This window comes from Oculina patagonica, chromosome 11, assembly GCF_052425735.1.
Source record: "Oculina patagonica isolate OP01 chromosome 11, crgOcupat, whole genome shotgun sequence".
Taxonomy (NCBI): Eukaryota; Metazoa; Cnidaria; class Anthozoa; order Scleractinia; family Oculinidae; genus Oculina; species Oculina patagonica.
The window spans coordinates 13,949,529-13,968,060 of NC_135768.1; the positions used below are offsets into that span (position 1 = coordinate 13,949,529).

At 36.8% G+C, this 18,532-nt stretch overlaps 1 protein-coding gene across 1 annotated transcript; it reads left to right on the plus strand.

Moving 5' to 3' along the window:
- The first annotated feature begins 284 nt into the window (after positions 1 to 284).
- On the plus strand, positions 285 to 1,571 carry LOC144629650 (vesicular inhibitory amino acid transporter-like). The gene has a single exon (XM_078487881.1). The coding sequence runs from the start codon at positions 285 to 287 to the stop codon at positions 1,569 to 1,571; it is 1,287 nt and encodes a 428-aa protein (XP_078344007.1).
- The last annotated feature ends 16,961 nt before the right edge of the window (positions 1,572 to 18,532 follow it).

Genomic DNA, 18,532 nt, shown 5'->3' on the forward strand with positions numbered 1-18,532 from the left:
AGTTTGTACTTCAGTTATCAGGACGGAAGTAAGTACTTCTTTTAGTCTTTATACGGGGTGGGGGGGGGGGGGGGGGGGGGGGGGGGGGTTAAGTTAAAGCCGTATTGAACTCATTTTAGACCCCCCCTCCTCCAAAGTCCCTTACGAAAACGAGATTGGCCGATTGGCTGTTTGGTATTGTCTTTTCCTAGATATACTGTAACTTCGAAGACTCAGTAAACAGTTTTATTGCCACCAAACCAGACCACAAGTCCACAACTGAGATCACAAGAATTCCAAGAAAGATGAAAAAGTCCTCTCATTCAGCCAGCTATAAATTACTCTCAACACAACCAGAGGAACAGCAAATATACATCACTGAAGAAACCTCGACAGAACAAGAAAAGCCCGCTGCAAAATCTTCCTTTTGGAAAGCTGTCGTTAACATCATGACTGCAATCGAAGGCACAGGCCTCCTCGGCCTGCCTTACGTGATAGCTCGAAGTGGCCTGGTGGCGGTAGCGGCATTGCTCGTGGTTCCTTTGATCACTTACTACACTGGAGCAATATTGATAGACTGCCTTTATGAGAAAAATGAAGCAGGTGAAAGAGTTCGTATCAGGTCTAACTACAAGGAACTGGGGCGAGCCTGCTGGCCTCGTTTTGGTGGTACGATAGTTGCTGCTGTCCAGTTGATCGAGCTCTTTCTTTTCGCGTCGTTGTACCTTGTGTTGTGCGCCTCGCTTGGAAGCAGTATTTACCCGATGTCAAATGAACTTTGGATGCTAATTGCAGCTGCCATTGCATTTCCAGCGATATTCCTAAAGAATCTTTCCCAGGTGGCTTGGTTAAGTTTACTGAGTGTGATAGCTTTATTAGTAGCTGTAATCGCTGTTTTGGCTATTGGAATAGCACATCACTCCACATGGGATGTTAAAGCTATCTTAGTTTGGGACATAAATGAAATACCAATCGGCCTAGCAATTATCATATTCAGCTACATTTGCCATCCTATTTTACCTGGCGTCGAGGAAAGCATGGCAAAAAGATCACAGTTTCATGCAATGTTGGCATTTTCCTTCATCTTTGTTATGATTTTTAAGATAGTTTTCTCTGTCTGCGCTTTCTTATCGTTTAGCTCAAATATCCAAGAAGTGATCGTTAACAGTCTTCCCACGGGAGTTATACACATCCTGATAAACGCAGTTTTGATTGTAAATGTGATATTCTCATATCCATTCATCGTCCTATCAATACTACAAATAATCGAAGACACCATTTCCAGCGAGTCATTCCCCTGCAAAATCCCTGACCTTGTTTGGTTTATTGGTGTCCGTGTAATAACTAGCCTCATCATACTCTTGCCTGCTATTTCCATTCCACATTTTGCACTTTTCATGGCATTTATTGGAAGCTTAACAGGCTCTTGTGTTGCCTTCATCTTTCCCGCAATTTTTCACCTCGTGCTGAAAAAGAAGGAGTTTAAACTCTACCACTATGTTTTTGATGTATCAATTATAATCTTCGGAATACTTGCTAGTATTCTCGGGTTAGTGTTCACTGGAATGTCTTTGTTTAAAACCATTTCTTGAATTACTGTGATAAATAGGCAACTGAAAGGGGTTTTTTGTGGAATGAAGCAGAATAATGTAATTATATTTCAAATTGACAAGCACGTGTAGTTATTTTGTTCTTTCATTTATTAATTTTTTGCACGTGTTCATGTACAGGGACGTGGTGCATTTCAAAAACTTGGCCATATTTTTCAAGTTTGTCCCTCGTAATCGATCCGTATAAATCTTACTCAAACTGGACCATCCTTATTTATTTTCTGTTTATTATCTCTTTGTGTATTTCTACCTCAGAAAACTATTATTTTGAGACTTATTTCAATTTAAAAGTGATTTTGTGTAACAGTAAAAAATGACTTTAGATATGGTGATATAGTTCCTTTAATTATATCTGTAAATTGTGTTAAATGACTTTATCAGCTGGTTTGAATGATTGATCTTTAATTCTTGCTCAATATTCATTACAGTTAGGTATACTTGTGACTGAATAAAACTCCTTGTTCTAATTAATACGTTCAGTTTTACGCCTTTTGTGTAGCAATTTCAATATGTAACAGAAGAAAAGAAAAGAGCCCATCCCCCACTACCCCTCGGAAAATAGCGGGGGGGGGGGGACGTAGAACTGGCACCTTGCTGGCTGCTTTTACAATTTTCGACGATCAGTCTCCTCATTTAATCATAGAAGAACCCCCCCCCCCCCCGGCATAAAGCTTTAAAACAGCTAAGGAATGCTGGGAAATTCCTTCTGCATTTCTCGCACAGTTTATCTGAATGCTTATCATTAGAAATTCATAATTGTTCATAATTTAACTATGAACTTTGGATATCAATTTTAAATCTTCGCAATTGGGCTGATAAAATGTCATAGTGTCCTTGAATTTCTCTCAGAAATTTAACCAAAGAGAACAAAAACCAGGGGGAGAAGGACAAACAAAAACGGACAAAAAACGGAGACATTTCAGGGGTGATAAATTTTGATGAAGTACTTTCTGTAAGGTAAGCGGGACCTAAGTATCTCATAAATAGGATAGGCCACGCGGCCTTGATTTTACTGTCATAGCGCCGACCACACAGACCACTGAACAATTTTTGACCAATCCTCCTCCCCTGGTGTTGGTTAACAACTCCTTATATCCCGAGATTTATCCTCGCTGTCTTCCTCTTTCCACAACAATCCGCGGACCTCTCTCCCATGCCTTAGTCTCACGATGTAGTAAGAAGCAGACAGTGAAGATAACAGTAGTACTATTTGGTTAAAATAAATACCGCTCACATTTCCTTACAAGGTGTTTTCAAGACCAATATATTATGGTAAAAGTATCGTTTAAGAGAGGGAGAAGAATCGAAAAAAAAAATAAAAAGGGTTCGGTTCCATAAACCAAGCGACAGACTCCTTACAAAATGTAGAGGAGATGCCATAGGATAAGAAGGATAGGTAGCACACTCCATATATCACGCCACAGTATCAAATGTCAAGGATTTTAATATTTAATATGCAGTTATGTTCAATGCTGTGTCTTTGAGACACTGCAATCTACAATGGCTTTATATTCAGGAGAACTTTTTTACGCTACATGCACAAAATCTAAATTTAAATTAGAAATTCCTATAGCTTTACAACGAACAATTTGCGTCAGTGGCGAAAATATTGATGTCTTCTAGTGTTTGTTTTAACTTCACAATTTTGTTTTCCTTCTCGGTTTCACTGTGTTGTGTTGTCGTCGCCTCCATTTCTACGCTCCGTGGCATGTTTGACACGTACACCCCGTAGCGTGAGATACCTTCTTTGTACTTCCGTCGGCGCAAGATATAACTTCATCCCGCCATCCCGTACTTTTACAACATTGGCATTCAGTTTTGTAAAAAGGAAAATTCATTGTAATTTTACTCATGGATTTACAAGTCCCTCTGCACTTTGTAACGGTGAAATCGTCTCCTCCGCAAATTTTGATCATCTCTGCCTCGGGCTCGCACGTGACTCCCCATTGAGCCCAATTCGCCCAAGTCACGTGACTAAGCAACAGTATGGCGATTGCGAAACAAACAGGATTTGTCATTGCTCTGAAAAGTAAAAGTAGGGCTGATTAAATTTGGTGATGTTTTGTTAAAAGGGGTTAGTTCGCGCTATTGTGTGATGATTCAGTTACTATAGCAACTGAGGGCCGATTTTAAAGTCGTAACCTGAACTGGGTTTAAAGGGGCAATTTCACGGTTTTTTAATTCTTTTTCTTGTTTCTTTTCAATTGAAGGAAACCTCAAATTTTTTTTTTTCTAAAAAAAAAAAAAAAAAAAAAAAAAGGGGGCCATGGTCTTCATCAAATTCTCTTTCTTTCAGATAGTGCCAAAATACAATAAGAGGAGATTCCATTGCCTTCTTTGTAGCTTCGCTGTTTTTTTCGGGCCTAGAAGAGAAATCCAACCGCTCTTCTTCATCTCTGGAAAACTAGCTGCCATTTTTCTCTCGGAAGTGGACAAAACTACGCATGAGCAGAATATTATTTATAGCAAAATCACTGTCAGACGCGAATGCGCACGAGCAGACCATTATTTGTATGCAGTTATTTGCAGATCACGTGGTGGGCTCTCGGCCAATGAAAAGGAAGAAAAAGTTGCATCGAATGATAAATGAAATTATCAGCCATGCAAACTATTTTGATTTCTTTTGTAACAACTAAGTATTGAACTAAAATTCTATAAAAAAAACTGTTCTCTTATTATCAGTTCCAAAAGCTGTAAATAGAGTTAATAAAAGTGTTAAAACCTCATGGTGTCTTTTTCTGTGTTTTTATGGCTTCTGGGAGGTTCCTGGCCATTGTGGGCGAGTATCTTCTCAATGGCCTTTAGGAACCTCTTAAAAGCGATTAAAAAACAAAGATACAGACAACAAGTAAAGTTTTTAACGGGCTTTAATTCACTTTAACTGCAACTTTTTCAAGGAAATGTGAAATGCTTAGATCGAATTTCAGATCGATGAAAACTCTTATTGTTCATTCATCGTACCATCTGGTTACCCGGCCGTGCAAAACCCAACTAAACCTAAGCCTAACCAAGTCTTAAAGACAACAGCCTGATATAATCAATGAAATAGTCTAAAATATGGCAGAGAAATTCAACAGGTTCATTAATTTACTGAAATATTTCGCAAAGTTCGTTTTTTAATTCGTATTAAACTGAACATTTCGGCAGAAATTAGATTCTCACCCAAAAATAAGCAGCTTACACGCTATATGCGAATATTTACCATGCGTTCAAACAAGACATAAAATGATGGTCGAAACCAGAACGTATTCGTGCCGTCGTACAAAGGCATTCGTACGCCCCTTATAAATAATTTACACATGAAAATTGAAAATTAATTGAACGCTGTGACCTTTTCCCCATTGCAATACATTTCAGCGATGTACCGTTACTTTACCTCTCTTGTAAATTTAAGCCTTCGTTCTGTTTTATGGAAGTAAGCTGCCACTTTAATGCACCGCTTTCATACGGCGCTCCTGACGGTTAAAGAGTAATTGAGACCAAAATGTGTCACATTTTAAAGGGAAACTTACACCTGTAGCCTTTTGTTATCTCGTTACATCAAAGCTTAATGAGTTTTATTTATTTGTTGATGTTAGTTTCCGCCGAAAAAGTTTTCTTTAGGAAGATCTTTCAAGACCTAGGGACCCCGCACCAGGAAGTTTTCGAAATGAAGTTTCCTTTCTATTCTTATTTATTTCCGATTAGTTGAGGTATCTTAAGTGATCAATATTGAATTCTCTCCTTACCATATTAATACTTTGTCAAGTAGACAAATGGTGAAAATGTAGAAAATTATCAACAAGGGGAAACTATCTTGTTGGAGCGCCGAATTCTCCCAACTTTCATTAAGTGAAATGCATGGTAATTAGTTGGGAGAATATTTACTTCGACTTAGTATAAGTCTGTTTTATCTCGTGTGTAAAGCAAAAAAAGAAGTTTGGCAAATGATTCGAATGTAAATTACATTTTTAAAGCGAAAAATCACATTCATGTCTTTAGGCTAAGCCAACGATTAAAGAGAGTTCTTTAAGACTTTGCCAACTTTTTTTCCTGATTTATGAAAAAATGATAACAAAAAGGGCAATTGAAAAAAGTCAGTAAAAAAAGATCAAACAAGCTTCGTCTGTTTTCAGTGATTTAGATTACTGATGGTATTTACAATAATAACAAACTTATTTATGTGAAGCTAAAAAATACAGTTCATATTCCACCGGAGCAAAATAAAGAAAAATTTGTCGAGGTTGGGTGATGGGTATTTTTAAAGGAACAATAAAAGTCGGCTTTTTCTCACCATGTTTTGAGATTTGAGCGATTTTCAGAATAAACTAAGACTGACTTCAAATCATTTATAAATTAAAGGACATAGCCCGTTGGTTGGTACTTATAAACCAAACTCTTTGTTTTCATTTTTAGATCTTCCATTCAAAACTTTAATAAAAATTAATCTCTGTTAGAATTTTTGTAAGGTGCTACGCTATCAAACGTTTAAAATTGATCAAAACATTTCTAAGAGTCTCTAGAGCTGATAAAAATAATCCATTTAAATTTAATAATCAAGTCTTGACATGTTCAGAGTTAGAAAACAGATACGTTTATGATAAGGATTTATTATTCAATCGAAAAAAAAAACACATATACAAGATAGTGATCAAAGCGCTTGAGATTTTGATATCATTTGCCGGCGATAAATCCATTCAAATTAAAAAATGTTAAAGTTGAAAGTCTCTCTGGGTTTTATATAATCATTTATTACCATGTTAAGTTTTTCTAAGTGTCGAAGCTAAATCTTAAGCTATAATTTAGTACTCTTTTCTTTTATTAGAATCGGGAAAACGCCTTACTTTATCACAGTTCACGAACTGGAACAGAAGAAAGCCGGTTTATATTATTAACGACCGAGAGATATTTTAAGCCAAGAAAACTTTGTCACGATAAAGTTCTTTGCCTGTTTCAAAACTCAACGCAAACACATTCAAATTGTGATTTAATTATTATAATTAAGTTTAGAATTTTTGGGACAAAATTTAAATGTTAAAAAAGATTCGACGTTCGGATAGTTTAGTTGTTTGTTTAGACGCACATGTATATAAGTTATATTTCCTTACCTAAGCTTGGACGTCTTTGAGTTCTTTGGCAACTGTTTCGGATGGATACCCTCTTTCGGTTTTATTTCGTAACTGTTTGCTAGCTAAATGGCGTCTGCAACAGAAGGTTTCGCTCTCTGGGAAAGCAAGCTTCTGTTGAAAAGAAAATTTTTACATTTGAATGACATGTGTTTGCATGCGTCGGAAGAAGCAGATGAAATGAAAGAACGATTAAACGAAATAGGATTGTATGCCTGACAATAAAGCGGAAACCGAATTAATGAGATCAGTTAAGAATTACAATTTAATTTTGATGACATCAAGGGAAACGGTGCGAAAAGTAAGGCGTGGGTCATTTAGTTTAGTAAAGCTCGGAAACGCTCACGTCGGTTAGTTTTAACGCACGTATACATTCATTGTGTTTAAGGATTGAAGCGGGCGTCAATCGACCAAAGATGTAGAAGCGTCGTTAAAAGGCGTCGCTCTTTGTTTTTATTTCTTACGGCGTCGTAAAAAACGAATTCGACAAATTTAGCGTGGTGATAATACAAAGCCTTTTTATTAGTCGAAGACGGGCATTTTGAGCTAAATGCTCTTGAAATTAATGCCGGATTAACGCTATTCTCAACTGATGGAGTACGTCCTATGCCATTTGATGTATTCTCATCCAATAAACAAAGACGCGAAATATTCTAATCAAAATTAAATTAAAAACGCATCATCTTTGACTAGCGAGTTGGGAAGCAGGTGAAATATCACGAATTATAGCTCGCGTAGTCTTCTGAAGTCCGGTTTCGCAACTTATTTTTTTCCGATTTCGCAACTGGTTCAAGCTTTCCTTTTTCTGAATGTACACATAAATAATTAATCAACCACGTACTACAAGATTCACATTTTAACGGTTCGGGAACTAAAGCTTGCTTCGAAACCTTGTTATACGTTTAAGTGTGAGTTTGTCTAAATTTTAAACCACGCTACTATAACCGTTCAATTTTATCAGACAGTGCTTGAAAAGAAAACTTTCGTAAGGAACGCAATAAATATAAAATTAAAACGTGATGTTTTTCATAAACTGACTTCAACGCAAAACACTTTGGAGCTGTCCGTTTACCTGTTATTGCAGTGCACAAACAACTCAATCAATTTTTAATAGAGTTCAAGTTAATTACTTCTTGTAAACTAAAAAACGAAATGAACTTACATGGCAGTTCTAAGCTGTTTTTACTTTCATTTTTCCGGAGTCCTATTCATAGCGAAAACAAACGGGGGGCGTTTTTAAGGAACAAAAGATAAGATTGAATAAAGTTCATTTAGGATCCACGAGTTTTAGGCTTACAATTTAGAACACCTGGCTTCGTTTATCTTGTTTAAAAATTGATCAAAAGCGAGAAAAGGCAACCTAGGTCGAATACAAATTCAAACTCAGGAGTCGCGGAGCTGCAGTATTTTATAATTAGAGGTCCACAAAGGTAAGCAATTTGAAAGTAACCAAATGGAAAATGTTTCAAACTTTATCTTTGAAATCTTCGCTACTGAACTCAAAATATTTGAATTTTGCTTGTTTTAACACTTTGTCAAGGGAAAACTTTGCTTAAGGTTATTAAGGCAAAACACTCTTTTTAAAAGTGAGCCTTTCCCAAAAGCCACATTAAACTGAACGACTTGAAAGAAAAAACTTCAACACTTTAATTCGTAATTAAAACGTAGTAACTTTTCTATATTATCTAAATTTGGTATTACAGTTAGTTAAATTTTGAATTCAAATTTGTCTCACATTTTGTCAACCAGTTTATTTGAGATTTTGCTTAAGGTCTGTTACTGAAGTAATATTTAAAATCTTAAGAAAAAGCGGAGACACGACATCTCTTTCAGTTATTACTTACTTATTTACGATGGTGTTCTGATTAAAAGCTCAGGTCAGATTACTAGAATTTATCCTTCTATCTTTTTTCCGTCGCTGTTTTCGATATTTCGATATCCTGAATCATGTCTGATAAAAGATAGCCTGTTGAATTTCTTTACAATTTTCGTTCCTATCCCATGCAAGGATAATGGGTTTATGCTTAACCAAAACTCCTTTAATTTATCTTAGCTTACTAACTAAAGCCGTAGTTTTCTACAAATAAGTTTATAGTTTAAACTCAGATTATATCGTGAATGTAAATGCAGTGAAAACTATTTAATTTTTTTCGTTTCTTTAGCTTAAGGGTCATTTCGAAATCTTTGCTACAAAGCGGTAAAATTTGCTTTGGGTATAACAGCAACCAAAATTGGTTAAAAGAATAAAAAATAAATAAAATAAAAGTGAAAATCTGTCGGCTAATTGAAAGCAATCGGTTTCAGTTAAGTAATAAATGCTCTTAGCGGGGCTGAATATGAATTAAAATGAACAAAATTATAAAAGCAAAATAATAATAACTTTAAATGTAACGTAAAAGAATATCGGATATCTAGCGATTAACGGGAAAATCGTTGAGAAACAGTTAAATGATAAAATTATATGCGCATTTTTGGTAGTGTTTCAAAAATGACATTAAGGAAACCCGTTTGAAGCTAGAAAATGAATTTGTACTATTTCATGATTCCAGGCGGAAACGAGAATGGGACAAAGCAAGACTTAAATTGTCGAACTGTTGCCTCATCGCATTAAGTCTATAAGACCTTTTATGGTCAGGGCAAAGTTACTTCAAATTTAATCAACATTATCATTCAATTTTAATAAAGGTTTTTATCTGCTGAAAGAATTAATGGACGTTCTGCGAAAAAGTGACTTACGGTCGATTTAAAGGAAACTTTTAAGCATAATTATTTCACGCGAAAATTGTATCTCTATTTAGCTAAAAACGTCGGTCAACAACTAAAGTGTGGATTGTTATAGAGTTTCTTATCATTACTCTAGCTTAAAAAGTATATTTCCAAATAAGGATTACCGTGAAAACAGCAATAACAATAAAAATAAATTAAAACTTCCCTCAAAACGAATTAACAATAGCTACAATTATAGACATTTCATACAAACTGACAAAATCGACTATAAAACGATTTTCAGTTTAGCTGTCTCCAGCGGAACTTATAACAATATCAAGTCGAAAAATTTTCTGTATACTCCCACTGTCAGAAATTAGCAAATTGCTCGCCTATTTTTCTAAGCTGCAAAGTTAAAGCCCGCTAATTGAAAATAAAACAAAAGAGATCTATTTGTGGAAACACAGAAACAAACCGAAATATATTTCTCGAACGTTAATGGAAACAGAACAAAAAACATGAAATTTAGCTAAATCAATAAATAGCCGCTCTTTTAAATTGGCGCTAATGTTTGATGTAAAGCGGCGAAACCATCATCTAAAAGTATACTCAACACCAAAAAAGTCTAAAGAACAATATTCCTGGTGTAAAACCTATGAAGAGAGCTTAGTAGAGATTAGTATTTGTACGTATACCTTAGAGAGTGAAGTCTTGCTAAGTTCAAGTGCAGAGAAACAGAGAGTACGGAAAAAAACCCTGCATGTAAAACCCTTATCGTATCATTGGCAAGGAAGTGATTTTCTCGCCGTGCCGGATATGATACAATCTTTGTGACGTCTGATGCAAGAAAATAAATTTACAGATAATATCTGTTTCAATGATTTTAGGTTAAAGCTTCCTCATTCGTCGAACACATCGAGTATCGCGTTCCGGGGATTAAATGTACTTTTGTCATATTAATAACAGTTTAATTAAAACCTCATTTTCTATGTTAGCAGTCAAAGTTTCCACTGCTCGTTAAAAGAATGCAGTTTCATTTATTCTGACACGTTTAACACCATCAGCCAGTCTAGCTACTACAAAAGCAGGTAATAATTTTATTTTTTCTTTATTTTTTAGACAAGAAACAGTTCCTCTTTGCTAAAATTGATTCTGTTGTGTCTGCGGGAGCAATTTACTTAGTACTAAAAAATGACAGTTGCATTTTAGCGGTTTACTTTCTGGTGGTATCGAAAAACTCCACACCATTGAATTAGGGTAAAACTGAAATCGTTATTTCAGTAATGTGGGTACGCAATCAAGCGAAAGAAGTCTTAACGCAAACTTATAAAGGCAGAAACATTTTTCTCGCGAACTAGCCATTTTTTTTATTGAAAAACGTTCAGCTACACCGATTTACTAAAGTAAAGCTTTGGTCGTAAAATAGTCTCATTCCTTGAAGTTCTAACAATTATCAGCATGTTATTTCTCACAACAATTTGATTGTCGAGTGTAGGAAAGAGGTAAAGAGAATAAGGAAACTCATCAACTAGAGAATATTGTCTTGGTCTTCCACCAAATTCTCACAGCTAACAATTAAAAGCCTATAACAATCGATAAGGAGAATTTATACTCTGAGCTAGAATGAGGTTTCACTATGTATCCTCTCTTTAAAACTTGTTTTTGCAACGAATGAAAACAAACTCTAACGAAAGCTTACGATAAAATCTATTCTAGAGGCATGCCCTTTAAAGATAATAGTTCTTGTTCATTAGTGTGGAGAAATAATCACGATTTTTACGAAAAATAGCGATGACAAAGGTCTTGACAAATACTTTACTTTAAGTGCACAGCTGTGAGTTTTAAATACAAACGTGTTATTTGTAAAGTAAGAAGTGAAAATGGTAGACTTGTTGTTAACAGCTAATGCACCAATTAGGAGGTGCAGAACTCAAACAACAGAATCGTGCATATTAGATGCAAATATTATACCATTAATTTGCATTCCAAAGACGTCATTAGTCGGTTTTTGCAAATTCACTTACCGATGAGCGTAATGACCTGACAAAACAAGATAAAAAGTTACGATTGAACATCAGCTCCAAAAACCGCGACTTACATAATTCCCAACTTCACTTTTGAAGTATGCCACGGCGAAAGATTTAATTGACGCAAGAAATTCCATAAAACCTCTGACTTAACTATTATGAGTGTGCTTTTTTCGTCTTCAAGTGCCTAGTTAAGGATAGCCAACGATATTTAAGCTCGAACGCTAAAAGAAATGCATGTTATCAGGCAATATACTGAAGATGTCTGTTTTTACGAAATTCACTAAAAAACGTAATGAACTTGAAAATCCAAATCTAAATGAATTTTACTCAAAGTTGATGCCAAACAACCAACTTAGTTTTCTTAGCAATTCAACAAACCCTTTTTGTGATTAATAAATGAAGTTGGAAAAACTGCAGGCAAAAAGACAATTTCGTTTTTCTGTTATCATGTTAATAATCCTGCTCATATAATTCGAAAAGCCAATACTGCAGGAACATCTACATGTTTGTTTTGCAGGTAATGTTCTTTCCCCAGGCTAAAACGTTCTTTGAAATTAAGTTCCATTTAGCATTATCTCTTGAAAATTCTGTGTCCAATAAGACTGTTGCCGCTTATTCAAATGTACGTTCATATAAGACACAGTGAAATATAACGTTATGTTGAAATCTATTTATTCCGTCCTCGGGTGGCTAGCTGCTATCATTTGAAAACCCAGATAAAAATCTATCTCGGTAACTTCGCTCAAATTATTATTCTGATTAAATTAAGGACCTTAAAAGTCTACCCACGTACTTTGAAATGCGCGTAGGCGATGTCCTTAAAGATGACAACGTAATTTGTCAAATACACACACGTAATGGTAAATAGCTTGCGTAGGAACTTTCATCAGTTCCTTCCTTCGCCGGAAGAAATTCTTCATCTGCACGCAAGCTTTAATACTTAACCTGAGATGACGCAGTCTTAAGTAATCTTGTCTTTCTCTTTTTTTCAATTTCTGAACCTGTTTGCTGCTTCTTAAAAAAGGTTAAGTTGGGTTTCTAAGCATAGTGCGCCCGATGAGGGCGGCGGGGGGAGGAGGAAGAGAACAGACAGGCGGCGTGCCCAGGGGCAGGAGGACGAGCACAGCAATGACAGGGCGGCTCCTTAAAAAAGGTTAAGTTGGGTTTCTATAGCATGAAGTGACTAAGAGTATTTCTTAACTCCCCTCTGGATGAGATGCTAATCCATCACAGAGTTACCTCCAGCATTAATTCGCCGGTACCCATACACCTGGGTGGAGAGAGGCACTGTGAGAAGTGTCTTACCCAAGAACACAACACAGTGTTTTCCCCACAGTGTTTTTTTTTCAATAGAACATTTTTTACAAGTGGCACGATCCAAAGATATCGCTTCAATAGTTTTCTGACCTCAGGAGTGATGGGTGAGGTATCACTGCTATCCCATGAACACTTGTGACTAAGGCATTCTCTATTTTCCAATTGCCCATAATGCACTTTGTTTGCCCCCCAAATTTTGCATAAACTATTGTTTTGGAAATATGCAGTCCTCCCAAGAGAACTTGAAAACAATAGTTTATGCAAAACTTGGGGGGCAAACAAAGTGTATTATGGGCAATTGGAAAATAGAGAATGGAAAAAAATACAACCGTTCTCTACGTCAGAATGAAGAAATTTGCCGTAGTCCCACTCTGGAGCGCTGACCAGAACCTATAAAGTTTTAGAAAGTGTTTAATTGACAATGCAAATTTTAGAGATTGGACAGCAAGTGTGTATATGTATGTGAATATATCTTTGTAATCTTTATTTGTGCTTACAATATTGGATTAACTAACCAGCTATATAATTAAGAAAATAACTTAAAAGTTTTAGTTTTTCCTCAGAACAAGTGTGTATTTTTTGGTCAAAATGTGTGCTTATATCTTTGTGACCTTGAGTCATGTTACACCAACAGAAATATGAAAGCACAGACGCTACTGCTCCAAGCTACCCTTCTACTGGTCTTCGTTGCCTGTAGACAGGTGCATGGAATGCACAAGGAGGTGTGCGACAAGCCAACACTGTCCAAAGTCAGCGTAAAGGTTGTCAACTGCCAGGAGAGAACCGTCCTTCTGAAACAATGTGCAGGAACATGTCTTTCTGAGGAATCTTACCAAGGCGAAACCTGTTGGTGTTGCAAGCCGGTCAAGAGAGTTCAAATCCCTGTAGATGTACTGTGCACTGGTGGCTATGTGCATACACAAATGATGGAGCAACACGAAGAATGCTCTTGCTCAAGATGTTTCGGACAATAAAGTATGACGGATATTATTTAAGATGGTCGCCTTCCCTTTTGTGATACAAATGAAACCTTTGTTATTATTTTTTAGGCCAGAACTTTTACTGTAATATGGATAGTATCTCACTAAAATCACTCCTTTCGGACGCGAAATGCAAATTTGTACTTTTACCATTCTCGTACCCAGAGCCCATAACCCTTCTGGTCTGGCAGGATGGGGGGATTTGGGGACGAGAATGTTCTCTTACAGTCATGGCAACCGTACTGCAAACTGAACATGCTTCAAAATCTCATGAACCAAAGTATAAGATGCGTATGTTTTAATAGAATCTCCTTTAAAAAATTGAAACAGATTTTATCAGTTACTGTCGCAGACAATGCGCAAGTAGTTTTTCAGCCTTTTTTCCTATGCCGATGGGTGACTGTGCGTGAGAATGGACTTTTATACCGGAATTTCTTAACAATTTCAATATTTCACTCAAATTAAGATGATGAACTACTAACGGTATCAATGAAAATACTGTATACTAAATTGGAGGCATAGAAAAGGAAATATCAACGTCGACTGTTATTTTGGTCATTTATCAGTTCTCAGTTAGGAAGATGCTGTCGAGTTATGATATCTGTGACGTCATATAATGTCTTTCGAGACCTCCCATAGCCAACTCAATTTTCGAAAAGTTTTGAATGATAAGCTGTTGGGAAAAGTTTACTAAAAAACTGTGGTAATGTACATTACAAATTACTTATAAAATTCCTTACTTAATGAATTTACTATTAAAGATTACAAATGATGATTTCGTAATTTTTAACAGAAAACCAGATTCTGTAATAAAACTCTTAAATTCGATCAAGGCCTTTTAAAGTATCCCTTCATATGTTCACAAGGTTTGTTCGCAAGGTTTATTTGTATCACATCTGGGTCAGCATATCATGCGATTTTATCGATCGTGAATAAGTTTCGTCGAAGTAGCGGTTTTCTGATGGTAAACAACAATGGACTCCGGTAAACAGACATTTTTAAGAAATAAATCACTGACTTAGGCATATATTCTATAGGTTGGTATAAAATTATAATAATAAAGTCTTATAAAGGAAAGATTATAATTGTATTAATTACAAATGTAACTAAACGCTGGTGCTATTTTGTGAATAAATACCCTGAACATTGCTTTTGTTTTAGTGAAAATTAAATGGCCTATTTATTCACTGACTTTATACTCCGGCTAAACGATCGAACTTTTTTATCCCGAATCCAACACAATGTTTGAAAAGCATGTTTGACCGTTTAGCCGCCTCTCTCAACATTGCATCTAAACGATTTCCCACGTTTGATCTAGATTAAACATTTTCATCCAACAATTTGCTTTACGAGCAAATGTTAGATCGTATAGTCACATCTGGAAACAAAGCAAGCCCAAGCTGGAAAAAGCAACCAATCAGGAGCCGAATCTATGTGACGTCGCTGCGTAATTTTAGCGGTTATACGCACAAAGCCGGTTATGTGAGCTCGCTTTGTTCGACGTTTGATCAGACATTGTTTGCTTGTTTAGCCACCTCATGTTGTGTGCGACAGACACCATGTTGGACAAGAATGATTGATCGCTTTACAACATACGCGACTGGCAATTTGATCCCCAAAGGTCACTTCCAAGTGCACCCCAGCTATCCACTAATAGTCCATGCGGAGAAAATGGAGAAACCAAAACAACTCCAGCCCTGAAGAAGAAACACAAAAAATCAGAGGCAACAATTACTTTAAACGACCAGCGGAACTGCGAGCCTCCGTTGACAATCATTCAACGTTTACCACCTTATCTGATCTATTGAAAATATGGCAATAATCTTCGAAACAATCAATTTTCATCCGCACTTATAAACTTAAGCACATACTTCCAACCGACACTGGACAAGAGACATCTAATCAACCTACTATAAACAACCCATCATCCATCGATAAGGGGACCAACTGCCGAAACATCACCACCGAGCGCAAGCCACACGGCACCTGATTTTCCAACAGAAACACACCAACACCGCTCCTGGAACGTCTACATCCACAGACAAAAAAAGAGAAAGCAGAACCCACCCCAAAACAACAAATCAACCACAGAGAAGCAGAACAGTACACCCTTCTTCACAGCCCAATCTGAGACCTAATTATTATCACGAGGACAACCTTTGTCCCCCACCCAAGAATAGGTAGAAATAACATTGTTTGCACGATTCACTGAATAATTTTTCCAACAAAATAATCTCGCAGATTCAACTAATCCACCTGATGATAAACAGAAGCGCAGATCAAGGGCTCATGGACTCCTCCAAACGGAAGAGACGCAGCCCTGGATCAGTACAGGACAAGATCCTAACGTTCGGGGGAGCAACGCCTGACTGTTGTAGTCGGAGGACATGAGATGTGATGGCGGAATAAAGGTTAATCAAATTGTTCAATCCGGTTCAATTCTCCTTTATTACCAACCAGTTCGGCACACAACAAATACTGTATGCATGCTAATGTTAAAAAAGTTAAGCATAAGCTATTCCATCTAATCAGTGATTTTTCCCATTACAATTTTCTTACTTTAAAGACAATAAGACTCTCTATTTCCAGCTTTAATACTATTCATTAAGTGGGAAACCTCCACCCAAGTCGTTAGATCCGGAAAAAGTCTAAATATTTTTAAACATATGATACGTAAATATGACATAAGTTTACTCGTTGATGATGGCTGCAAGGGCTGTTCCCTCTGCTCAATTTTAATAAATTTATTCAGTATCATATCATTTTTTACATCAACGTTTTAGCGACTATCATGCGATTTTTACACCTTTAAGCCAACTACAACACAACCTGCCATATCATCTGTATGCTGATGACACGCAACAATATATATCTTTTAAGACTGATGGCTGTGCAAAGTTGCGTGTTGAACGATGTCAGTGTTGAAGAAATAGACCGGTGGATGAACTACAATGGGCGCCAAAAGTCCTTGAGACAGTTGGTTGAAATTTTTACTAATTTAACATTCCCATTTTTCCTCCTTAAATCTGGCGCAGCTTGTGAACCACTCCCCCTACCCCTTTTCAATGTTTTACACAAAGGTGGCAAGTCTTGCAGATAGCAAATCCAGCATTGTTTCGGAGGGGGGAGGGGGAAATATCGAAGGGGTGAGGGGAAAGTTTGTCCAAGGTACTCAAAAAGTGCCGAGTGTCTCAACACTTTTGGCACCCATTGTAGTCGTCATTAGCTCCAAATTCGACATGGCCCTGATCTTGAACATATTCGGGTTGGAGATAGGTACATTGCCCCTAAGTCGTCTGCACGCAACCTAGGAGTCATCGTGGACAATTGCCTTTGTATGGAACAACATGTGAAAAAGATATGCAATGAGGCAAATTACTATCTCAGGTACATATCAAAGATTCGCAAATATCTCACTCAGGACTCTGCGGAAATTCTCGTTCACGTTTTTATTGGTTCCAAGCTCAACTATTGCAACTCAATTCTGTATGGTATTCCGAAAAAATTAATTTGTAAATTACAGCGTGTTCAGAATACAGCTAAGATTTTGAAAAGAATATAATTAATTTTGTGTGTTGGAAAAATTGTAAATACAAAACAATTATAGTTAAAGAAAATTTTGTTTTTAACTTAACTCTTTCGATATTAAAAACAGCAGAACTGGCCAATAATTAACTAAAAGAAATTTAAAAACATTAGCGAGGATTTCAGAGGTTGTCATTGACGAATCTGTGTGAATTAACTGTTCTATTTCACAACCAGTTGCAAAAGCAACAGTTAAATTTGTTTAAAACACCCTAAATTTAAGCCAGAATAAAAATTTATTTCTATCTAAATGCTTACGAGCTGGGTGTCCACCGTTAAGTTTTAATATGGCCCTCCAGGCTGGGGGTTGGGCAGAGGGCTAATAACCCCCTCCTGTAATACAGCAGCTTTATTACAGAAACCAAAACCAGAGTGAGTCATGATATCACTGCACCAGATGGTGTGGTGACCGAGAATAAGAACACCCAGTTGGATGACCGTACGAGACAGAGAATGACGCCTAAACCGCCAAGGAAGCTGCTCTCTCCAAAATCAAGTGTGAAGATTGGGCAATGGAACGTCCGTACTATGTATGAAGTAGGAAAATGGGCACAGGCAATTGCCGAAATGCGGCGGTATGACCTCGGCATATTTAGCAATAGTAAGATGAGGTGGAATATTTGTGGGAGAATGACAACCGCTACAGGAGAGATAGTGCTATACTCGGGAAAGGAAAATGCAAACAGAGGAGGGAAGACCGATGCAGTCATGGTGGCGCTCTGGAATGGCAGAGCTGAAAGGAAAAGATGTATCTTGGGCTGCTGCCAAGAAAGTAGCCAAAAATAGGACCAGATGGAAGGGAATGGTATCTGACTTATGTTCTGCAAGGAAATGAAAAGCCTAAAGAAAGAAGAAGAACGGAAACTGACCAATGGTAGGCCGCGTTAGGTGAGCATCACTTTAGTGCGGTCAGTTTTACATCTACCCGTCTTATGATTATAACACTTTTTTTCTGTCTTCATCTTGTGGACTTGGCAGGCTCCCAAAAAGCAGTAACTAAGAAGGCTTTGCATTCCAGGTGAACTTAACATAATTTTATTTTTTAATTATTTGCATTTTTAAATTTGAAAAGAATGTGATTGGGTTTTCATGCAGTGCCTTGAGCAGTGATTGTAGGCCCTGGATTTTAGAAGTCTACATTAATTATATACAGTCCGGCATGTCTGATTTTCTGTCTTTTTCCCCCTCTTTAGGAGGCAAAAAATATAAACAATTCTTTG